We start from the raw sequence: 25,415 nt of genomic DNA, 5'->3' as shown, positions 1-25,415 counted from the left end.
TGGTAAAAGGTCTCGAATGCTCGGTTGACCTCTTTTTGCTCAGTTACCAGTCTGCCTCTGCATTTCTTCACCTGAGCTATTTCTCTCGTGGCTGCCAGCTTTCTCAGTTGGTGAACCAGTAGGTGACCAGCCTTTTCCCCATGTTCATCGAAGTCCCGTTCATAGGGTGTCTGGCAGAGTTGGTGCACTGCTTTCCTGGTGAATAGCAGGTTAAATTCCGTCCGCAGCTTTTTCCTCTCTGCCGGAAGCTATACGGTCAGGGCCTCGGAGTACTATCTGTCGACCTCCAGAATGGAGTCGATCAGTTGTTGCTTGGCCACCCTCTCGTCCCTGACTCTACACGCCTTGTAGGCTATAATCTCTCCCCTAATCATCGTCTTCAGTGCCTCCCAGAACATGGAAGGCGAGGCCTCATCGCTCTCGTTATATGTAAAGTACTCTCCTATGGCTTGTGATATTTTCTGGCAGAAGACCTAATCAGCCAGTAGGTCCGTGTCCAACAAAGAACAAAGAAAAATACAGCACAGGAACTGCCCTTCGGCCCTCCAAGCCTGCACCGACCATGCTGCCCATCTGAACTAAAACCCCCTACCCTTCCGGAGACCATATCCGGGGGGCCATGGTAGCACAATGGTTAGCACAGTTGCTTCACAGCTCCAGGGTCCCAGGTTCGAGTCCCGGCTTGGGTCACTGTCTGTGCGGAGTCCCCGTGTCTGCATGGGTTTCCTCCGGGTGCTCCGGTTTCCTCCCACCATCCAAAGATGTGCAGATTAGGTGGATTGGCTATGCTAAATTGCCCTTAGTGTCCAAAAAGTTTGGGTTGGGTTGGATTGGGTGGGGTGACTGGGATTGGGTGGAGCTTAGGTAGGGTGCTCTTTCCAAGGGTCGGTGCAGACTCGATGGGCTGAATGGCCTTCTTCTGCACTGTAAATTCAATGATATCCCTCTAATCCCATACTATTCATGTATTTGTGATGATGCCCTTTAAAAGTCACTATCGTCTCCGCTTCCACTACCTCCCGCGGCAGCGAGTTCCAGGCTCCCATCACCCTGTGTAAAAAAACTTGTCTCGTACATCTGCTTTGAACCTTGTCCCTTGCACCTTAAACCTATGCCCCCTAGTAATTGACTCTTCCAACCTGGGAAAAAGCTTCTGACTATCCACTCTGTCCATGCCACTTGTCGACTTCTATCAGGTACCCATCAAATCTCTGTCGTTCCAGTGAGAACAAACCAAGTTTATTCAACCTCTCCTCATAGTTAATGCCCTCCATACCAGGCAACATCCTGGTAAATCTCTTCTACACCCTCTCCAAAGCCTCCACATCCTTCTGGTAGTGTGGCGACCAGAATTGAACACTATACTCCAAGTGTGGCTTTGCTAAGGTTGTATAAAGCTGAAACATGACTTGCCAATTTTTAAACTCATGCCTTCTTGACAACCTCCACGTGGGGTGCTGGGCATAGCCCATCTCCAACTTCATTTCCACGTAATGTGGAGCATGGTCGGAGATCACTATTGTGGATTATTCCTGGAAGCACCGCTTTCCCCATTGCTTGTACGTTTTGTGGACCGGTGAAAAGAACAAGAATTCGTTCTCACTGGTGTGTAGGAACCTCCAAGAGTCCATCGCCCCTTCTGCTCCCAGCTCCCTAGCCATGCCGATCTGGAATTCGATTGATCCATTAGCAGGTCCTGTACGCAATTGAAGTCGCCCCCAAAATCAGTCGATGCGTGTCAATGTCGGGTATTTCCGCCATGGTCTTTTTTCAATGAAATATGTGTCAACCCAGTTGGGCACGTAAACATTTACCAGGACTACTGCCGCCCTGTCCAGGGCACCGCTGACCCTGATGTACTGCTCTCCTTGGTCCGTAACTGTCCTTGTAGCCTTGAATCTCGTCCTCTTGTTGCTCAGTATGGCTACTCCCATAGCCCTCATCCCATAACACAAATGGTACGTCTGTCCCACCCAGCCCTTTCTTATCCGCAGTTGGTCCTTCTGCCTAAGGTGTGTCTCCAGCAGGAAAATTATGTAGGCCTTCAAACTTCTTGGGTGGGTGAAGACACTGGATCTTTTCACTGGGCCATTGAGTCCCCTGACGTTCCAGGTGATAATCCTGGTGGGGGTTATTTTGTTCCCGCTTTCCTGTGGGATCAACCATACTTACCTGGTGGGTGTGCCCTGCACTCCGGGGTTTCCCTTTGTTAGACAGCCTTCCAAAATGGCCACGGTCACCGTTTTCACCATGAGGTCGGGCCCCTGTGCTCTGGGGTTTCCCTTTATCCAGGGGGCATCCAACATGGCCGCCAACTGTGTGTATGCCATGTGGGTACGCCGGGGTCACCCTTTGCCCAGGGACCCTCCCGAGTGGCTGCTTGTGGCGCCATCTTGTTTCCTCAGCCGGTTCCTCGTCCGTCGAAGCTTGTACGAAAACCAACTAATTTTCTCTGCTCCGTTTGTTTTGCGCTTTCTCCCTCCACCCCCCCCCCACCCCCGCACCCCCCGTTCTCCCCCTATGCTTTCCCCTTCCCTGTCCCTTTGTCCCTCCACCCCAACCAGGCGCTCCCTCTCTGTTGGGAGGTGCACAGCGGCCCCTCCTTGCTGTCTGCCTTCCGTGCTGGCTATCCCTGCTAGTGTGGTGGCTCCCCTCCCGGGCTGGTCTAGCCCCTGCCATATGCCCGCTGACTGCCTGTTTTCGTTGTCTAATCTCTCACCTGCCTGCCCCTGTCCTCGCTTCCTTCCGTGACACAGTCTTCCCTTTATGGGCGGAATAAGAACATAAGAACTAGGAGCAGGAGTAGGCCACCTTGCCCCTTGAGCCTGCTCCACCATTCAATGAGATCATGGTTGATCTTTTGTGGACTCAGCTCCACTTTCCGGCCCGAACACCATAACCCTTAATCCCTTTATTCTTCAAAAAACTATCTATCTTTATCTTAAAAACATTAATGAAGGAGCCTCTACTGCTTCACTGGGCAAGGAATTCCATAGATTCACAACCCTTTGGGTGAAGAAGTTCCTCCTAAACGCAGTCCTAAATCTACTTCCCCTTATTTTGAGGCTATGCACAGTCCCGCGCAAACATGCTCACAGTCCAATGAGTCTTTAATTTTCCCTCTCAGTCTTTCTCGGTATAACCCTCGCCGCTGTCTTACCTGTCCTTCATCCAGGCCGTTGTTTTTTAAGAATTCATTCGCTTTCTTCGAGGTTTTAAAGTACTGTTCTGGTATGTGACCCAGAGCCTGGCCGGGAACAGCATATCAAACATACCCCGTTTTCATACAGAGCCGACTTCGCCTGCTTGAGCTTGGCCCTGCGTTTTGCTGGGTCTGCCCCAATGTCCTGATAGATTTGGATATTGTGTCCTTCACGGATGCTCGCTTTTGTCTGACGCGCCCACCACAGGACCCTCTCACGATCCTGGTATCGGTGCAGCTTTGCAATAATTGCCCTCGGCTGCTCCCTGGCTTTGGGTTTCGGCCTGACCGACGTGTGTGCTCTGTCGAGTCTAGGGTGTTGGGGAGGCTGTCTCTCCCAACTGAGTTACCCAGCATTTGGCCGACGTAGCCAGTCTGGTCCCTGCCCTCGATACCTGCCGGCAGGCCCACAATCCGAATATTTTGTCGTCGCAACTCGTTTTCTTGGTCCTCAACTTTCCCCCTTTAAGTTCCCCTGGGCCGCCACAAACCTTTTCACTTCAGCTTTCAGGGCGATGATTCTGTCGCTCTGGTCCATCGAGGCCTTCTCCAGGTTGAAGACCGTCTTCTCCTGCGCCTCTACTTTCTTCCTCAGCCCATCGATTGCCTTTTGTATGGTGGCCATCGCCTCTGCCACCACCACCTTGACCGCCACTTGGATTTCTATCCTGATCGCCACTTTCATGGCGGTCAGCTCCTTCATAAGAAAGTTCTTCCATCCAACTCCAGGCAGGGGATTTGGTCTCCCTCTATCCTGGGCGACCAGGGTCCCGTTGCTACATGAGTCTGCCGCCTCGCCCGCCTGCTGCTCATGGCTTTTTCCACCGTCTCTTTGGCTTCTTGTGCTCCCGTTACCTGACAGACTCTGGTGGTTATTTTCTTCTTGCTGGTGAGGTAGTTTTGCCTTTGGTTTTTGGACACAATTCGACTAAAAGAGCCTTTTTTTGGATTCTGGTTTGGAGGAGAGCCATCCGATGTGTGTCTGCTCAGCACATCACCATCGCCGGAAGGCCCAAGTTTATTTTTAATAGTTGCTTTCAGCTTGTATTTTTGTTCAGTGGAGTGACGATAATCCTAGCCTTGACACTACCTTGTGGTATTTCACAAATGAAAAGATGTTATTATAATGAAAGGATAGTGCATTCTGGCTGAAATTCTGCTTTTCGTTTTCTCCGTGAAGGCATTAACTCATTTTAAAAACTGTTGAATCAACCCACTAAATTAAGGGAGAAAAAATGTTAACAAACCATTAAATTCAAGGCAATGTGACATCTGGAACTGTTTTCCACCAGGTAAATGCACCTTGGAGCTAACATAATCTCACTGTCACCTGGATTTGACTCTAGTTGTGACCAATGTGACCTGAGGAAAATGATGTGCAAGAAACAAAACATGCTGGTCCCATCAGGCCTGTCCGACACTCACAATGGGTGAGCATATTGACTAGATATTTCCTATGGCACCACACCACTTTCGCCACCATCCCCACAGCAGCTCCCACCCCCATCCCTCCCTCACTGCTTTACTATTTTCTAGAGCAGAGTTTTACAAACTGTTTTTCCCGGAGCCCACTGTTACCAACTGGCCTTCCTTTGGGACCCACGCCAGCCGACCTTCGGGACCCATGCCAGCCGACCTTCGGGACACACGCCGGCCGACCTTCGGGACCCACCCTTTTCGCTTACCTTTAATGTGACAGGTGAGCCTGCTTGGTCCTCACGATCTCACTTGCTTGGTCATTCAATGTTACATTTCTTTGAGGGCTTCAGCTGATGATTTAAATTCTCGCTCCTACCTTTGAAAAAATCTTTGTCCTCAAACTCGGCATAAGTATTCTTCAATTACCTTTAAAGTTTTGAGGGTTTTAATTTTTTCTTCGCCAGTGCATCCTTCATATAACACACATGGACTTTGCATCCTTATTTGCATTGGCACAATTAATAAATCCATACCACAAGATATCATCTTTTATACTGCTTTGTTCCTGATTTCAGCTTCTTCTTCATGGGTTGTTCACCAGAGGCCCTGGAGCTCAAAGCAGCACTGCTGGAAGCTACAAAATGGAGGAATCTCTCTCATGCCCAGAGCATGTGATCTGCTCTCAGCTGCCGCTTCTGGAGAGAAGGCTCCATCGACTTTCAAAAGTAATCTGCTCCTGGGTCAGCGTGCTGACGTCAGGACGGGGCATTCTGTCTCGCTGGGCTTCGGGCCTGCGCACTGCTAAGGTAGCACGCAAGTACGGGACGATCTGCGTTCTGAAAGCCGATTGCAGCTGGCATTTTTAAAAGCCTTTTGCGGCTGTTGGGCAGTTCTTCCCCCGAAAGGGAACGCCGTGACCGATGGCCTCATGACCCACCTGAGGGTCATGACCCTGAGCTTGAAAATTACTGTTCTAGAGACACAAAAAAGGTCCAATAAGGGAAAACAGATTCTAGAAAATTCCTCTCTCTAAACAATCCAAGGAAAAGTAACATGGTCAATCATGGATTTCCTGAGGAGCTGAAGGGCAAGTGGGAGGAGGAGCTAGGCAAGGTGCTAGATGAGGGCCTTTGGCTGATGCCCTGGGCAGGGTGAATTCATCCGCATCATGTGCCAGGCTCAGTTTAATTCAATTTAAGGTGGTGCACCAGGCTCACATGACGACGGTGAGAATGAGCAAGTTCTTTGGGATGGAGGACAGGTGCACAAGATGTGCGGGGAGTCCGGCGAACCATGTCCGTATGTTTTGGGCATGCCTGGCGCTTAAAGAATTCTGGCAGGGCTTTGCGAGGGCTATGTCCAGGATTTTGGACATGCGGGTGAAGTCGAGTCCAACAATAGCGATATTTGGGGTGTCGGGAGTGCAGGAAGCAAAAGAGGCCGAGGTGTTGGCCTTTGCCTCCCTGGTAGCCCGGAGACGGATCTTGTTAATGTGGAGGGACTCGAAACCCGCGAGCTTGGAGACCTGGGTCAGTGATATGGCTGGATTCCTCAGCCTGGAGCGAATAAAGTTCGCCTTGAGAGGGTCCTTGCTGGGGTTCTCCAGGCGGTGGCAACCTTTCTTTGACTTTCTAGGGGAGTGATAAAATGTCAGCAGCAGCAACTGGGGGGGGGGGGGCAATTGTCTAGTTAATGTGTATTTGCATTTTGTATAATGATAATAACCACCTTGTCTTATTAAATATTTTTCGCTTATTTTTCTGTTTTGGTTGAAAAAAGCTTTAATAAAAACAATTTTTTTAAAAAAATCATGGATTTCCTTACTCGCTCAGTCCATGAAATTATTCTCCTGCATAGTAAAGTTTCTGGTCTAAAAGCCAAAACAATTGAACTTGACTTGACAGCAGTACAAATTCAACCTAAAGATTCAGCAGCAATGGTGCAGACTATTGTTTTTATACAATGGTACTTCCTACTTGGCAGCACTTATTTTTTCAAACCCCAAGCTTAATTTTTTTCTGACTTTCAGCATGCCTCACAAACAGATGAACCGTTTCAGCATTTATTGCTCCCAGTTTCATGAAACTTTTATCTTCGAGTTGCCAGAATATACTTGCCCCACTCTTTGCGCTCAATGTTGAAACTCTGTCCCACATCAGGGGCGAAATTCTCCGTTATCGGCGGAAACTCCGCCGATCGGCGCAAAAAACGGCGCAAATCCCACTTGCGTCACGTCATAAAAATGGGTCGATAGTCTGCGGCCCGAAATGGGCTAGCAGCGACGTAACGGGATCCGCGCTTGCGCAGTGGTTCACGCCGTGCAGCGTCATACGCGCTGCACGGCGTGACGGCTCATAAGGCCGCGCAGCTCCCCCCCACCCGACCGGAACAGCCGACCGCAACACCCGACTTGATGGCTGGCCGTCGCTCAGCCCCGAGGTTCGAGTCACGCGATGTGGAGGCGCTCCTGGATGCGGTGGAGCAGAGGAGGGATGCCCTGTATCCCGGGCACGGCCGCAGAGTTGCCCCACGCCACAGCCGGCGTCTGTGGAGGGAGGTGGCAGAGGCCGTCACCGCTGTGGCCCTAACACCACGGACAGGCACCCAGTGCCACAAGAAGGTGAACGACCTCGTCAGAGCAGGCAGGGTGAGCGTCCCCCATATCCCCCCTCCCCCATATTCCCCCTCCCCCATATCCCCCCCTCCCCCATATCCCCCATATCCCCCCTCCCCCATATCCCCCCCTCCCCCATATCCCCCTCCCCATATCCCCCCCTCCCCCATATCCCCCCTCCCCCATATTCCCCCCTCCCCCATATCCCCCATATCCCCCCTCCACCATATCCCCCATATTCCCCCTCCCCCATATCCCCCATATCCCCCCTCCCCCATATCCCCCATATCCCCCCTCCCCCATATCCCCCCCTCCCCCATATCCCCCATATCCCCAAGTGAATCCAGCCCTAACCTTAACCTCTGCAATGCACGCGCAACCGATGGCGTGCATTCATATACCTGCCTAACACTGTTGCCTTTTACCCCTGCCACCCCCCCCCCCCCCCAGGAGAAGCGCGCACACAACAATAGGGAGCATGTGAGGACTGGAGGAGGGCCCGCTGATGAGAGGCCACTGACCGTACACGAGGAAAGGGCCCTGGAACTGGCTGGCGGACCTGAGGACCGGGAGGTTGCTGATGCAGAGGTCGGGGCCCCACGAGCAAGTGAGCCACCAACAGCCCGTCCCCATATCCCCCCTCCCCTATATCCCCCTCTCCCGTATCACCTGATCACTGCCTGATGTCTAACCATGCATGCTTCATTGTGTATCGCAGGACCAAACGTCCAGGCACCCATCCCCGCAGATGCAGACCGCCCGCAGGATGCCCCTCGGAGACCACGGGAGACGGAGAGACCCGAACCCTCCAGCATGCGACGCCCGCAGGATGCCCCTCGGAGACCACGGGAGACGGAGAGACCCGAACCCTCCAGCATGCGACGCCCGCAGGATGCCCCTCGGAGACCACGGGAGACGGAGAGACCCGAACCCTCCAGCATGCGACGCCCGCAGGATGCCCCTCGGAGACCATGGGAGACGGAGAGACCTGGAGCAACAGGGAGACGACACCCCCGTCACGTGCGGGAGCGACCACCCAGCGATGAGGGGGGCAGCCACAGGCCCCCGTCACATCCGAGCCAGGACACCACTACCCAGGACACCACTATCCAGGACACCCCTACCCGGGACACCACTACCCAGGACACCCCTACCCGGGACACCACTACCCGGGACACCACTACCCAGGACACCCCTACCCGGGAAGACGAAATACCGGACAGTGACTCAGAGTGGATGGGTGGAGACGAACCCCCACCCCAAAGTGCCATGGACTCAGAGTGGGACGAAGAGCACGACACAACGCCACTGCTGTCACCAACACCCTCCACCATCGCAGAAACACTCACCACGGTTGGGCACTTTAGTGATGAGGCGTCTGGTACACTCACTGGTGCGCACAACACAGCCGTCCCGGTACAGCAGGTGGAGGTAGGAGCAGCAGAGGGACCGGGCGGTCGGAGGGCAGCCCAGGCCAAGCGAACATCTGCCGCCCAGATGGATCCCGGGTTCTTGCAGTTACCACACCCACACATAGATCCGATGCAACCACCGACACGGAGACGAGCGAATAGGGTGACGGGTGGCTTGCGGCGGCTGCGGTCGCAGGTGGAGGAGTCCACCCGCGTCCAGGAGCTGGGAGTGGTCCCGGTCATGCGTGCCACCCAGGCTGACACCGCACGGGTGGCGTCCGCGGTGGAGGCAATGGGTGCGACGGTGTCAGACATGGGGAACGGTTTGCGAGGCCTGGGGCCTTCCGTGCAGGCGGCGTCTGTGGCCCAGGAAATGGCTGCCCTCTCACAGGAGGCCATGAGCCAGTGCCAGCGCCAGATGGCAGAGGCGCTCAACGCCATAGCCCAGTCTCAGCAGGCCATGGCCCAGTCTCAGCAGGCCATAGCCCAGTCTCTGCAGGCCATGGCCCAGTCTCTGCAGGCCATGGCCCAGTCTCAGCAGGCCATCGCTGAGGGCATCGGCGCCAGTGGCCATGTGCGAGCTGGCGTCGCACTGTCGCAGACAGGGTTCGACAACCCCCTGGGCTCCATGGCTGCAAACCTGCAGACCCCTGTCGATACCAGCACGGGCCTCCAGGACTGGCAGCGCCAGATGTCGGGGGCGCGTCGGATGGCCAGTCCGTTCGCATCCCCCACCCATGTAGAGGCCTGGGGGCCATCGGGCACCCCGAGGGAGGAGGAGGTGGTGTGGTCCGTCCCGGCTCCCTCTGTAGGGGAGGTCCCGGTACACCGCGACACCTCGGACTCCCCCCCTTCCGTCCCAGGTGCATCGGGTGGGCAACGGGCAGGACAGGCTGGCAGCTCGCCATCCCAGTCGCCCGGGCCGCAGCCTGGCCCATCTAGGCCAGGACGCCCCAGGAAACGGCCGCCAAAGGGATCCAGTGTCAGAGGGCAGGAATCACAGGAGTCCACCTCCAGTTCTGCTGTACCGTCTGGAGAACCACGTAGACGTAGTCAAAGGGCCCGTAAGGCCAAACAATTAGACACTGAGTAAGTTGGCACGGGTGCAGGGCACAGATGAGTTTTAGGCGCTAGGGCACGTGCATGAACTCCTTTGGTTATTAAAGTCATTGTTACACCTACCGAAGCTGCCTTTGTGCTCTGTCCAAAGTGTGCGGGGGTGTCATGTACGTTGAGCGCAAGTGTGTGTGTGAGGGGTGGTCTTACCTCAGCCCCAGGTGAGTCTGCCCCCTTCCCCCTGGGCCGCCATCAACATCCCCCGGGCAGAGGACGGGACCGTGCGCTGCAGTGTCACAGCCGCATGCAGGGATGGTCCGGGTGGATGGTGGTACTGTGGCCATGGGTCAGACATAGTCCAACGATGTAGAGCCAGGAGCTCATCGGAGGCGGGTTGTCATCATTCTCCATGGCCTGCGATAGACACGCGTCCACCCGCAACTGGGTGAGCCCGGCCCGTTGTGCCGCCGGTGGATCGGCAATTGGGAGTGGGGGGGTGGTGTGCATGCGGGTGGGGTGTGTGGGGTTGGGGAGGGGGGTGAGGGTGCTGGGTGGGTGGGGGGTGTGGGTGGTCGGCTGTTGTCATGGTGTGCGGTCTGTGGCCATACTACCCGATTCCCACGCCCATCTAGTCAGTGAAGCGGGCGTCTATCAGTCTGTCCCGTGCCCGCTGGGCCAGCCGGTAATGGTGGACAGCCACCCGTCTGTGTCTACCCCGTCTGCCCTGACCATTGCCCCCATCCCCCTCATCTGGGGAGGACTGGGCCTCTTCCTGCTGCTCCTCCACTCCGCCCTCCTCTGCCTGCGGCACATCGCCCCTCTGCTGGGCTATGTTGTGCAGGACGCAGCACACCACAATGATGCGGCCGACCCTATCTGACCGATACTGGAGGGCGCCCCCAGAGAGGTCCAGGCACCTGAAACGCATCTTCAGCACGCCAAAGCACCTCTCGATCACTCCCCTTGTCGCTACATGGGCATCATTGTAGCGGTTCTCCGCCTCATTGCGTGGCCTCCGTATAGGCGTCATCAGCCACGATCGCAATGGGTAGCCCCTGTCGCCCAGCAACCAGCCCCTCAGCCGGGGATGGCGTCCCTCGTACATGCCGGGGATGGATGACCGCGACAACACGAATGAGTCGTGTACACTGCCTGGGTGACGGGCGCAGACGTGCAGGATCATCATGCGGTGGTCGCAGACCACCTGTACGTTCATCGAATAGGTCCCCTTCCTATTAGTGAACACGGCCCTGTTATCTGCAGGTGGCCGCACGGCGACGTGCATCCCATCGATCGCGCCCTGGACCATGGGGAACCCGGCAACGGCAGAGAAGCCCACGGCCCGGGCATCTTGGCTGGCCCGGTCCACGGGGAAGCGGATGTAGCGGTGCGCCATGGCATAAAGGGCATCTGTCACTGCCCGGATGCACCGATGCACCGATGTCTGCGATATGCCGGACAGGTCCCCACTCGGTGCCTGGAATGACCCCGTTGCATAAAAGTTCAGGGCCACCGTAACCTTGACGGACACGCGGAGAGGGTGTCCCCCGCCAGTGCCACGCGGTGACAGGTGTGCCAGCAGGTGGCAGATGTGTGCCACGGTTTCCCGGCTCATCCGGAGTCTCCTCCTGCATTCCCGGTCCGTGAGGTCCTGGTATGACTGCCGGGGCCGGTACACACGGGGCGCCCTCGGGTGCCTCCGTTGCCGTGGGACCGCGACGTCCTCCTCCCCCTCCTCGTCCTGTCGGTCAGGTGTCCCTGCAGCCTGGGCGGCTGCCGCCTGCCCCTCTGCGGCAGCCTGCGCCGCCTCTCTGGCACGCTCCTCCTCCTCCTCCTCCTCATCCAGGGCAACATAGACATGAGCGGCTGCCACCACGGCGGCCAACATCGCTGGATGGTCTGAAAACATGACGGCCTGGTGGGGGGGAGGGGAACGACGACATGTCATCATTGCCCATATCCCCTCCTCCCCCCAGCCAGGTGGCATGGACCGCATGGGTCCAACTGTTGGAGGCTGGCACCTGGCCAGGTGGACCAACTCATTTGCCCTCCCATCACCCACCCCGGCACGGACCCCCCCCCCCCCCCAACCTCCACCCCGGCACGGACCCCCTCCCCAACACCCACCCCAGCACGGACCCCCCCCCAACCTCCACCCCGGCACGGACCCCCCCCCAACCTCCACCCCGGCACGGACCCCCTCCCCAACCCCCAACCTCCACCCCAGCACGGACCCCCCCCCAACCTCCACCCCGGCACGGATCCCCTCCACAACCCCCAACCTCCACCCCGGCACGGACCCCCTCCCCAACCCCCAACCTCCACCCCAGCACGGACCCCCCCCAACCTCCACCCCGGCACGGATCCCCTCCACAACCCCCAACCTCCACCCCGGCACGGACCCCCTCCCCAACCTCCACCCCGGCACGGACCCCTCCCCAACCCCCAACCTCCACCCCAGCACGGACCCCCCCCCAACCTCCACCCCGGCACGGACCCCCTCCCCAACCTCCACCCCGGCACGGACCCCCTCCCCAACCCCCAACCTCCACCCCAGCACGGACCCCCCCCCCCCCCAACCTCCACCCCGGCACGGACCCCCCCCCCAACCTCCACCCCAGCACGGACCCCCCCCAACCTCCACCCCAGCACGGACCCCCCCCCCAACCTCCACCCCAGCACGGACCCCCCCCCCAACCTCCACCCCAGCACGGACCCCCCCCCAACCCCCAACCTCCACCCCGGCACGGACCCCCTCCCGGCACTCCCCCGGAGCCCAGCCTACTCTAACTACCCCCCCCCCCCCCCCCCGCCGCACACACACAAGCCGAGACACACCTCTCCTCAGGCAATCAGTCTGCGGCCACGCCATTTCCTGCCCAGAGCCAACCCCCCAGGCCGTCACTCACCTCCTCGCTGGTCGGCGTGAGCCTGGAGCACCGGGTCACGCCGATGAAAAGGAGGTTTGATTCACGTCGACGTGAACGGTCATCACGTCGACGGGACTTCGGCCCATCCGGAAGGGAGAATATCGGCAGGCCGAAAATCGGCTGCCTTGCGCAGACCCGTGACATTCTCCGCGGCAGCGGCGCCATTAACGCCCCGCCGACTTTTCTTCCTTCGGAGACTTCGGCGGGGGCGGGGGCGGGATTCACGGCGGCCAACGGCCATTCTCCGACCCGGCGGGGGGTCGGAGAATGACGCCCCAGATGTTTTGCATTGTTGTCATGGGAATGTCTCTTTAAGAAATGTTTGTCTTTTGAAATGGCTGCAGTGATGTCATTGTGTGGGTGGAGCTGGGCGGTGGCTCTGGTTTTTACTTTCGTTTTGAGCTGGAAGTTGTTTGTGGCTCTGAGATTTAAATTGTATTCAGACTATAACGATCTTGGAGTCTCTCTCTCTGCATGTTAAAAAGGTGTCTCCAGATCACTTGATAACGTCAAAGTAATAACTGTGTTCTGGAAGGAATTCAAACCTACTGTTTTGTGGTAAAAGGGATTGTCTGATTTATGGATGTTGTTACTTGAGTGAAACAGTAAAGGGAAGTTATTAAGGGTTAAATATAGAGTACTGGAGCAGGATATTTAGGTTTGTAGTTGATAAAATGCTTACTGTGTGTGGTTATAAAATGATAACTGAATTCGTAAGGCAAACTTTGTTTTTGATTTTAAGTGCTTAAAGCCTCTGTTGCATAACACCCGAAAGGCATGCCCTTGTGCTCCTCATAACCAAAACCTATAAACAGTTATGGGTCAGGTGAACTCCATGATATACTTTGGTGTTCACTTTGGGGCAGCACGGTAGCATTGAGGATAGCACAATTGCTTCACAGCTCCATGGTCCCAGGTTCGATTCCGGCTTGGGTCACTGTCTGTGCGGAGTCTGCACGTCCTCCCCGTGTGTGCGTGGGTTTCCTCCGGGTGGTCCGGTTTCCTCCCACAGTCCAAAGATGTGTGGGTTAGGTGGATTGGCCATGATAAATTGTCCTTAGTGTCCAAAATTGCCCTTAGTGTTGGGTGGGGTTACTGGGTTATGGGGATAGGGTGGAGGTGTTGACCTTGGGTAGGGTGCTCTTTCCAAGAGCCGGTGCAGACTCGATGGGCCGAATGGCCTCCTTCTGCTCTGTAAATTCTATGAAACCCTGGCCCATACACTGTGAATAAACTTGCAAATGTACCCACGCTCAGCCACATATGTATTCATCCAGTCCTCCTGTACTGGTGGCGAAATGGTGACACTGAATTTGTGCCACATTTCTGGATTGATTTCAAAGTTTTGATTTTGATTGATAAAGCGACCAATAAAAAAATCTTTGTTTTGTTCAGTAAAAATATTGAAAAGTGTTTTTAAAAACTGCTAATATTCAACAAATTGCCTAATTTAATTGCTTCACCTGGTTAGTGTCATGTTGTTATTATGATATAAAGGCAGCAATCATTCATAAGCCATTGGTTGAACACGTTGTGGATTCATTTACTGAGAGTAGGAACATTGATACAAAGGTAGATCATTTGAAAACCGATCAACAGCAGAGCTGTCTGCATTTGTGTGCTCTGCTTAAAAGCAAAAGTGCAACAAAAACCAGATTGCATGACACACTTCCTTCTGATGATATCATGCTTCAATCCCTTAAAGGCACATTACAACAGGTATAATCTGGAAAGAAAATACATGCATTCGTGTACATACATAAATACATGTACCTTTACAACCTTAGATTTCCCTAAAACACATCTCAGCCACAAGTTACTTCAGAAGCGTGGTAACTGTTGTCATGTAGGGAAGTGAAGCACCCGATTTGCACACAAGGTCCCACAAACAGCAATGAAAAGAAATAACCAATTAACCTGTCTTAATGGTGTTGGTTAAAGGACAAACATTGGACATGACAATAGGAGAGCACCCTTGCTTTTCTTGGGTTAGTGCCTGGGATCTTTGACACCCTTCAGAGAGGGTAGGCGGAATAAAAACAGAAAATGCTGGAAAACCTCAGCAGGTCTGGTAGCATCTGTGGAGAGAGAAAGAGTTAAAAAAAAAATTTAGAGTACCCAATTATTTTTTCCAATTAAGGGGCAATTTAGAGTGGCCAATAAATTGATGCACATATTTGGGTTGTGGGGGTGAAACCCACGCAGACACGGAGAGAATGTGCAAATTCCACATCCAGGGTCAGGATTCGAACCCGGGTCCTCAGAGCCATAGGCAGCAATGCTAACCACTGTGCTGCCCTGAGATAAACAGAGTTAATGTTTCGAGTAGAATTCTTCACCAAAACTGAAGAGGTAGAAATGTGGTGGATTTATACTGTTGAAGAGTGGGTGGAGCAAAATAGAGGGTCAAGGATCGTTGAGAGTGCAGGAGAGATTTGACAAAGATGTCATGGACACAAGACAAAGGGAGTGTTAAAGACCAAGGATGGTGTTAATAGTGACATAAAGAAAGATAACAGAATGTGTTAATAGCAGACCAAGGGTTAATGTTCTGTGAAAGCAAAACATAAGAACAAGTTGCAGATGTTGCTGCGGGGGAGATTAACAAACATCGAAGTGAGGACAGAGTTTGTGGTCAAGTTGTTGAACGCACTGTGGAGTCCAGAGGCTGTAATGTGCCTAATTTGAAGATGAGCTGTTGTTCCTCCATTTTATGTTTGGAATCACTGGAACATTGCAACAGGGCAAGGGCGGATTTGTGGGTATGAGAGCAAGATGGTAAGTTGAAATGGCAACGGTTGGGGTCACGCTTACGGACTGAGCAAAGGTGTTCTGCAAATCGTCACCCAGTCTGCGTTTAGTCTCCCCAGTGCAATAGTCGAGGCTGCAATGTGGATATGAAGAATACAGTAGACTAAAATAAATTGAAGGAGGTGCAAATGAATGGCTGTTTTCTCTTAAAGAAGTTTTGATATGTGGTTGGTGAGAAGGGAGGATGTAAAGTGTTACACCTTCTTCAGTTGCTTGTAAAAGTACCGTGGAGAGTGGATGAAGGATTGGGGGCAATGGAGGACTGGACCTGGGTGTCATAGAGGGAATATACCCTGACGGGGGGAGGGGTGGGTGGGGGGGGGGGGGGGGGGGGGGAATGAGGGCAAGATGCGTTTGGTGGTGGCATCATGCTTGAGTTAACAGAAAAGGCAGAGGGTGATCCTTTGAAGGCGGAGGCTGGTGGTGTGAAAAGTGAGGACAAGGGAGGCCCTATCATAGTTCTGTGAGAGAAGGGAAAGTGGGAGGACAGAGATACGGGAAAATGGTTGGACACTGTTGAGTGCCCTGTCAACCACCGGGCCCAGAACGAGGGGGGGGGCGGCAACACCTCGGTTCAGGGAAAAGATACATATCAAAAGTGCTGTTTTAAAAGGTAGCACCATCAAAACAGATGCGGTGGAGTTCTTACAAGAAGTACGGTTTGGGAAGGTGTAGGCAAGGTAACTGTGGGAGACATTAGACTTTTAAACTGTAGTGGTGGGCAGTCTATGACCAGAAATGGAGACAGAGAAATCAAGGAAGGAAAGCGTAAAGAGATAGACGATGTGAAGATGAGAGAGGGATGGAAATTGGAAGCAATATTGATAAATCTTCCAGGTCCAGGCAAGAACGTGAAGCTGCATCAATACAGTTACGGATGCACCAGAAAAATAATTGTGAGAGGGTGCCCAAGTAGGACTGGAACAAGGAATGTTCCACATAACACACAAAAAGATAGGCATAACTGGGGCCCATGCATAGCTGCACCTTTTATTTGGAGGAAGTGAGACAAGTTAAAAGAGAAATTGTTCTGTGAGAGAACATGTTCAGCCAGGCAGAGGAGAGTACTGGTGGATGGCGATTGTTCATTCAAGGAAGAGGCAGGGATCCCTCACATGATCCTGCTGGGGCATAGAGGTGTAGAGGAATTGGGCAACCATGGTGAAGAGGTGGCGATTAGGGCCTGGAAGCTGGAAATTGGTGATGCGTCATAGGGTATCAGAGGAACCGCGCATGTTGGTGGGAAGAGACTGGACAAGGGGAGAGAGGATGCAGTTAAGATAGGAAGAAATTAGTTCCATGGAGCAGGAATAGGCTGATACGATGGGTCTACCAGGGCAGTCCTGTTGGTGGAATTTGGGAAAGAGGTAGAAGCGAGCTGTGTGGGACTATGAGGTTGGAAGCTGTGGAAAGAAGATTTCCAGAGGTGACAGTCTTGGAAACAATGGCTTGTTGCTCGGTGGTAGGGTCATGGTCCAGGGGGATGTAGGAGGAAGTGTCTGAGAGTTGGTGCTCATCCTCTGTGAGGCAGAGGTCACTGTGCTAGGCAACTTCCCCACCAGTGTCAAAAGGTTTGGTAATGATGTACGGTTTGGACCTGAGAGAATGGAGTGCAGCAAGTTCAGAAGAGACAGGTTGACAGTGGGTGAGAGGAGCAGAGAAACTAAGATGGCCAAGGTCACATTGACAGTTCTCAATGAAAATATCAAGAGCAGATAAGAGACCAGAGGGAAGGGTCCAGGTGGAGAATATTGGAGGCGGGTGAAAGGATCCATTGAATGGGGGACACCTCCTGTCCAAACTCATAGAACTCATAGAATTTACAGTGCAGAAGATGGTCATTCAGTCCATCGAATCTGCAACGGCCCCTGGAAAGAGCACATCACTCAAGCCCACGTCTCCATCCTATTCCCATTACTCCACCTAACCTTTTTGGACACTAAGGGGCAATTTAGCGTGGCCAATCAACTTAACTTGCACATCTTTGGACTGTGGGAGGAAACCGGAGCACCCGGAAGTGAGCATGGAATCAAAGGTAAGGGGGAAGAGTTCAGCACGTACAGAGCCTGAAATTCATTGACGTGAGGATGTAAGAGGATGAAATCAAGTCCTTTGCTGAACACATCATCCTTTTATATTTGGGCAGATGGGAGCTTTGTTTAGCATCTCATCTGAAAGATGGCATCATTCACACCACAGTGCTCCCTCAATATTGCAGTGCAAAGATGTGTACATATGTCCTGGATGGGTCTTGAACCCATAAAACCCTCTAACTCAGAGGCAACAGTGCTGCCCGAAGCAAAGGTTGATAGTTACAGACAATTGTTGTACTAGAATGAAGACCACCAGCGGACAATGTTTTTATTAAAACAATTGTTCACAAAAAGAACACAGCATTTGATGATTTCTTCAATTTTCCAGTTCTCTCCTTTCTAATGAACTTTATTGTCACAAGTAGGCTTACATTAACACTGCAATGAAGTTATTGTGGAAAGCCCCTAGTCGCCACACTCTGGTGCCTGCTTGGGTACACGGACGGAGAATTCAGAATGTCCAATTCACCTAACAGCACGTCTTTCTGGATCTGTGTGAGGAAACCCGAGCACCCAGAGGAAACCCACACAGACACAGGGAGAATGTGCAGACTCCGCACAGACAGTGACCCAAGCTGGGAATTGAGCCTGGAACCCTGGCGCTGTGAAGCAACAGTACTACCCACTTTCCTACCTTGCTGCTACCAGGGCTGGTATCAGGTCCGTGTGTCAGTCACTACGTTAGCTATTTTGACATTCTTTGTTTCTGTCACACGACATTCTATTGTTTGACTGAGGTGCTCCTGTGCACTAAGTAACATTGCGTTACGGATTCTGGTTTTTCAACAGATACTTCTTCCTCCTTGGGAGTATTTTTGTTGACATCAGCTCTGGCTGATTTTGCAATCCAGCTCTTGGTCTGTAACATTGTAGGTAGCAGATGAGGCACATATCAACCATGATTGAATGGCGGAGCAGACTCGATGGGTCGAATAGACAAATTCTGCTCCTATATCTTCTGAACTTATGAAGATTTATTTGTCTATTTTTGCCTCACTTTTCCAATTCTAAGGGCTAGCCTTACTTTCATCTTTCAATCCTGAAGGGGATTCAGCCTGACTTGGTAAGCTGTCAGTTCTCTCCACAGATACTGGCTGACCAGCTATGCCACCAATTAATCATAGAATTTACAATGTAGAAGGAGACCATTCGGCCCATCGAGTCTGCACCAGCCCTTTTGTTTTCAATTTCCAACAATTGCAGTTTAAAAAAAAAACATTTTATTGCTCCCATGTACATGTCCAATTCTACCCGAGATAGAGATTTTTTTTGCAGAAGACACAAAATCGAAATTGCCTACATTAAAAAACCTTTTTGAGAGAAACTCACTATAAAGAGTTAAGCGACTGAAGAAAATGAATTGTGGCAGAACTATTGCAGTCATGATTTGAACAATTATTATTTAAAATCTAGAACAAACTGGCCACACAGAAGGGGAAAGATAAGAGATATTATATTCATGGAAATGATTGAATTGCCCTTAAAGGAGAGTGAATGTTGTGAAACATCATGCAATCTTGTCAGCTAATTCTTTTATGGCTTCTCAAATGCAATCAGATTTGAACAGAACATTGTTGTTCTCTGGCATGACTGACTTTATTACTCTTTTGCTTTTAATGAAAGCACTTTCCCATCTTTTTATCCATGCATTTGGCAATCAGCTGCCAGAAGGGAACTAAATTTGTTGCCATGGAAATGCATACGGTCAGGTTTGTTTAACAAGCTAAAGTAGGATGTGCACTCACTTCAGTACCAAGTTTCTTCATGAGGTGACGGAAAAAATCATCCAGTTCCTTGCCTTCAATGTAGCCATTATCTGGATAGAGTTCAACAAACAGTGTAATGAAATAATTTGCAGAAGTACCGAATAAGATCAGTAACAACAGCTATTTTCTGGAAATCCTGTCTGAAGTATATTTGTTATAGAATAAACAATGGAGTACAGTAAATAGAGCTCAATTTATTAGGAACCAACATTGTGAACATCAAAACCGTGCACGCCCAGGATCAAATCTGTACCGAGACCAACAAGCCAGAGTTTGGGACATTTTACTGTTGTGCAGATTTAACTAAGTTGCCTTTATTAATCACATATTGTAATTTGGTTTTGCATTCAAACTTTCAATTGTCTTCTAAATAGACTTACAATTCCTTGCAACTTACAGAAAACGACTAGGCAAGAGGGCTGGCTGGATTGCTTTAAACGGTAATGGCAGTCTGCGTGACAGACATTGCTTTACCCTAACTGCCAGAGTTACTTAATTAAGAGCCGCAATTTTAAAATGATTGTCTTCTTCAGCAGTGTAGTAATTCTGCCCGGCTGCTCCAAAAGGATGTACAGAAGTCAGAGCAAAGAAATACTGCTCTGTGAGTGCGCGGGTTCCACCATCTTATGTGCTGTCCTGACTGGAGTGAGCAGTGCATAAACTGGAAACAAAATGTGTTTATTGACTACAATAGTATAGCTTCCAGCGTCCTTGAAAAATATGAGGAAAGGTTTTTTTTTAAAATCTTTGCTTCACAAAAGGTTGAGCATGATTGAAATTACACCAAACCCGAGTCCCCACTCCTTCAACAGTGATGTGATACCTGCAGTACCTTCCAGTTTACTTTAGAACACAGATGTTGGGTGGACTCAAGAAAAAAAAAAATGCTGCAAGTGCCAGAAATTTGAAATACGAACAGAAAATGCTGGAAATACTCTGCAGGTCCGGCAGCGTTTGTAAGGTCCTCCATGGTGCTGACACGGTTGGTTCTAGAACGAGAAGCATTGGCCTGATCAGCAGCATTCATTCCAAAATGCAGACACATGCAGGATAGCAGTGAATGGCCCGAAGCAAACTGGAATGTTTCCTGACCTGCAGCTCACAACCTCCCCCATTGAGATTGTTGCCTGTGAATCACAGAATCAATCCGTGTCTCAGCTCTTTATCACAGCTCTACATTTTTAAAACAAAATTAAAAATGAAAGTACCAAACAGCATTCGGTTTTTGACAGAGCTGGTGGCTGGTCACGGTCCATATGCCCAAATAACCAACCACTTCCCTAATCCTGCTCAAATAGTGACTGATATAAGAAAAGACCAATTTGTTGGTTGGGGAGACAGGATTAAACACGAAGGGAGTTGGGTCAGTGTGGAAAGTGTCGAGCTGCAGCAGTGGACTAAATTGGTTTTATTCGCGCGTGGAATAAAAGACATAGAAGCAGATCCCAGTCTTAACACCGAGCAAATTTAGTGAAAATGTCTAGAACAGGGTGCAACTGAGCGGCAGTCAAAACACAGTCAAATTAAAAAGAAGTGTGTCAGCGTGTACTGCTTTGTGCAAACCTTGTCAAATTCATTTGTTTAATCTTTCCCAAAATATTGAATATTTAAAAGCTTAATTTGAATGCAAAAAGTTTCCAAAGCATAAAGGGAAAATTAATTTCTATTTTACACCCAGATTAAGAGCAATCATTTGAGTTTTTTATGCAATGGTCCCATACTTGCAGTGAATTATTGGCAAAATGACTTACGGGTCTCCCCCACCCCACCCTTATTTACCATTGAATGAAGTAAAATTGAATTACCATCAGCATCAAACCGCTGCCAAATCTGAAGAAACCCGACGGCATCCAGGTTGTCGAAGCCCGGGCTGTCCATGGTGCCGGGGAGTTGAAAGGAAAAGTTTCCAAACGCTGGCAAAGCTTTTTCTCTGATGGTTCTGCTGCAGCCCACGGGAGATGTCCAGGGCTTCGCAATGGCCAGAGGGCTTCCTTCACTCCCGAGCTTTTAAAAAAAGGACAACTCCACTCAAAACACAGAGCTCACTCCCTGTGTCTCCGCGCCAACAGCCCAGTTCCTCAGCCAATCCTGGGCTCTGCCCCCTCAGGATTACTGGCGAGCTCCGGCTCCACCCACCTCAACATCCTATTGATCAGCTTCCAGTGTGTATTCACTTGTTAAGGTCATACACAAGTCTGCATTGAAAGGCTGTTTGGAATAATAACACGACCCTGACAGATAAAGTGATATTCTTGCGAGGTCATTAAAAAAAAAACCTTTTAACAAAAACAGTGAAATTTTGTCTACCTCAGAACAAAGGTCATATTGTGGGGTGGGGGGCGATTTATGGGACAATATTTTGAAGGATTATAAACAAGCGTGGTTTATGGAATTAATGAAATGCCCATTCTACTGTTTTTCTGCTGTTGAAGAATAATTTTCTAAGCTGGAGTAGTAATTACTGGTCCATGCCTTCACATGCATGGTCGCTCCCCTGCTAACTGTAATTGTGACCCTCAGCCAGCTCCCTCTAACTCCATCTTTGGCTATCAACTGAGAACACAAGTGGCCTAAGGGAATCATTTTATCACCACCACACCCACCCACCGTGGGCAGCATTTAATACCCCCTGGAGTCAAGTTTAGAGGCAGGCATTTAATCAGGTGAGAGGGTATTGAGTGGGGACCCCGCCACCTTCCTGTGCGATTAGGTCCGTGTCGACAAAACTCATGGGTGGTCTTCCTGCTGGATGCTAATTGAGTGGGCAACTATTGGCCACTTAAGAGCCTCATCCTGTTGCCATTGGTATTCAACCAATGGTGGGCAGAGGAATGGCCACTTGGGAAGACTGACAACGAAGTCTAACACGTTTTCTTGTGGGCTTCCATTGGGGGAGTGTAGCCATCTGCGATGGCCACGTACAACAAGAAACATAGATGTTCGCAAAGCCCAACGGGAAATATGGACAATGTAAGATTCAGGCAGGCTCAGAGCCTGAATGTATATTTGTCAGCAAAGAATCCAGACAGCATCGAAACCCCCAACCGATTAGCATTTTGATGGCCCATCTCCGTAAGACAAAGGACTGATACTTGAGTAACCGATACAATCCCAAACATTTCGGCGCCACTCCCTGTACTCAGGAAGCGTAAACAACAGGGTCAATGATCACTTAGGACATGCCCAGCCATCAAGGCACCCGCCCCTTTATTGGCTCAGATTGAATACAGCGTTCGGGAACTACCCAATTAGTGGGGTCCAAACCTAAGGACCACCCAAAAGAGCACAAAACTCCCCAAGGATAAAGAGAGACACTGCCATGTGTTCGACCTCTCTTGGACCTGGCGCTCCGGCAACGTCCGCCTCCAAGTGCAGCACCACCAGAAGCAAGTTCAACGCCCGCTACCAGATGGATGAGCCCAGCTGAGCAGCAGTTACTTCTCCAGACTCAGTAGATCAGATTCAAACAAAGGCCACTGTTCCTCTGACCTATGCCGGGTGCCTGAAGTTAAGTACAGGTTGTCATAGTTGTTAGTTGTAGTTTAACTAGTAGCGTTTATATTGCATGATTAATCTTGTGTGTAAATAAAGTACCATTGATCTTGAACTAACTAACTGGTGTTTGGCTCTTTGATCAATATCCGGTTGAACCTTGTGGTGGTATCATTTGATACCTGCCGACTCTGAGCAATATAATATCGATATCTATAGAAAGAAGGGCAACCTTTATTGATTGCCATATTTATAGCAGGTAAAAAAGGCAACAGCCCTCACTCAAAAGCGCTCAGTACCTGATTGAGGGACCCAGCATCGGGAGAGGTGGCCCGCTGAGATCCCTGCTCCACTCCCCACACCCCTACCATTACCACATGTCCGGTTAGGGACACCTATTCTGCCCTCACCGGTGGCTTTGGTCTACTGTTGATCCTGGGCCTCTGGCCAGTATGATACTGTCAGCAGCCACTGGCACTAGTGGCACTGAAGCACAATGGAGAGCCTCGGGTGGTGGAAACTCCACTCCCAGGGACCTAAATCCTGAGAAAGGTCATGATCTCATTGAATGGTGGAGCAGACTCGATGGGCCAAATGGCCTATTTCTGCTCCTTGATTTTGTGGTCTTATGATTTCTAGTTAAGTGCCTCATGGGCGTTCCCTAAAGGAGACTGCGCTGAGTACCTGCCACTTCCCCAGCTAGTGGGCAAGATCTCCATGGCCAATATTTTCCCAAGCTGCGCAGAGGCAGTTTTGGAGGTGGGAGAAATTTTGAAAGTTGCAAATGCCCCTGAGCGAATGTGCTGGAGGTAAAGTCATCCTGGTTCCAGCTACCCACCTGGCAGCAGTGGCTGGCCAATAAGTGGCAATTTAGGGCCCATTTGGACTAATTAGTGATGCTGCCCCACCCCACCCTCTCCCCAACCCAGTCCACACTGATAACCTGTCACTCGTGGGTACAATTATTTTAACCATTCCCTGAAGTCTTCAGAAGGCGTCTCAATCTTGATGCACTCTCGTGTCTCCCATCAAATCGGCAGTGGGGCGATGGGGCGGCCAGCCACCCAGAGCCTCGGTGGCTGTGATTGGCCTTTCCTGCTGCCTGTAATTGGATGGCCTGTTAATTGGCCGCCTTCCGGAAAATTGTGCATAAATGTGGGTCTTCTACACCATTGGCTTCAGGACCCACAAATGGTCAACAGTCTTCAAAGATTCTGCCCATTAGGCGGAATTTTCCTAGGCAAAGAGAAATAGATTTGGGTGCATACTGAGGAATTAAATCCCCTAAAAGTAACACTGGATCAGGATTCTGACATCTTCCAGCCTTCTTTTACTTTCCCAAATACCAATTACCCTCTTGCCTGTGAGGCGTCCCAGCAGCACGGGAACTACATAAGCTGCAGTAGCTCGCATCTCTGAGGAGTAACAGCAGCTTCACCCAGCTCAACAGCCACAGCAGCAGAGAAAGAAACTGCAGCAGCTACATGCTGCACAGCTACATGCAGCTCCATGAAACAGAGGAGATGGACCCAGGGCTGCACCTCGAAGGAGGCGATACCCTCAACACAGGTTCAGGTCCAGGCCAAGGGTCAACTCCCTTGACATGTCTGAGCAACAGTGTCTCCAACAGCTCAGCTTCTCAGGCAGGTGCACAGGCATCTAGAACTTTCAGGAGGGTGCACGTCGAGCCATGTGCATGAATGTTCTCCACTGTGTCCAGCTGGCAGAATAGGAAGGTGGAGAGCGCCCAACATTCTCGGAGGGGGCACCTGATGTGCGATTGGTGCCATGCCAGAGAGGCCCACCATGGACTCATCCAGTGGCGCATCACTTGAATACGTGCTGACAGCAGACAATGCTTTCTACCAAAATCCCTCTGCAAATTCCATCCCCAACGCACCTTCCTGCCAACCATCACAACCATACCCATTCCTCCTCGAGGTTGGTCATTCCATTCACTAGCAGAAAGTTCGCCAGGGTGAATGGGAGATGATACAGTGAAAATGGTGAGTTCACAGAAACTTGTGCTGTTATAGAAATGAAGTGCAGCAATGCAACAATAACATTGTTACCAGCTCCCAATTGAATCCCTTTATGCAACCAAGACGCTCTTCCCTTACCCTTCCTATTACCTGTCAGTGACACCACCCCTGTGGCATCAGCAGTGTTAGAGAGACGTTACTTGTTCTCCTGCTCTGACATGAGGGTGCCCGTGGCAGACAGCCTCAGGGGTTTTGAGCCAGTGAGGGCCAGCAAAGATTGCTGCACCTGCACCTGTGTAGGAGCAGACTCAGTCATTGGGGCTAGAGGCTGCATGCAGAGCTGTGACTGATGGGGGAGGCATGGATCGAGAAGTGTGTTACCTTCAAAAGAGTCCCCACTGATATGTGTTCATTTTGCATCTTCCCTCTTCGAACAAATCTCTGTGCCCTCATGGCCAAGAGCATGAGAGCTTTTAGCTGTATGTTACTGTAATGTTTAGTCACCAAGGAAATATTTTGCTCAATCCTTTAGAAATTGCCAGCCAGAGTATGCAGACCATGGGTTTGGGCCGGCACACAAGCAATGGCCTGCCACATCCATTTCTCCATCATGTTGGTGGAGTGGAGGAGCAACATGG

General features: G+C 51.3%; 1 protein-coding gene across 1 annotated transcript in view; it reads right to left on the bottom strand.

The window, feature by feature from the left end:
• scgn (secretagogin, EF-hand calcium binding protein) overlaps positions 1 to 21,401 on the bottom strand; it is a 122,356-nt gene extending 100,955 nt beyond the window's left edge. Inside the window, exons 1-2 of the mRNA XM_072509652.1 lie at positions 21,109 to 21,401; positions 19,283 to 19,353 (exon numbers count right to left, since the gene is read on the bottom strand). Coding sequence (XP_072365753.1) covers positions 19,283 to 19,353; positions 21,109 to 21,181 — 144 coding nt within the window. The 5' untranslated portion in view covers positions 21,182 to 21,401. The remainder of the gene's footprint in view (positions 1 to 19,282; positions 19,354 to 21,108) is intronic.
• Between the last annotated feature and the right edge of the window lie 4,014 nt (positions 21,402 to 25,415).

Source organism: Scyliorhinus torazame, chromosome 6 (assembly GCF_047496885.1).
Source record: "Scyliorhinus torazame isolate Kashiwa2021f chromosome 6, sScyTor2.1, whole genome shotgun sequence".
Lineage (NCBI taxonomy): Eukaryota > Metazoa > Chordata > Chondrichthyes > Carcharhiniformes > Scyliorhinidae > Scyliorhinus > Scyliorhinus torazame.
Note: the sequence above shows the minus strand (reverse complement) of the source record. Positions and strands in the feature narration are given on the sequence as shown.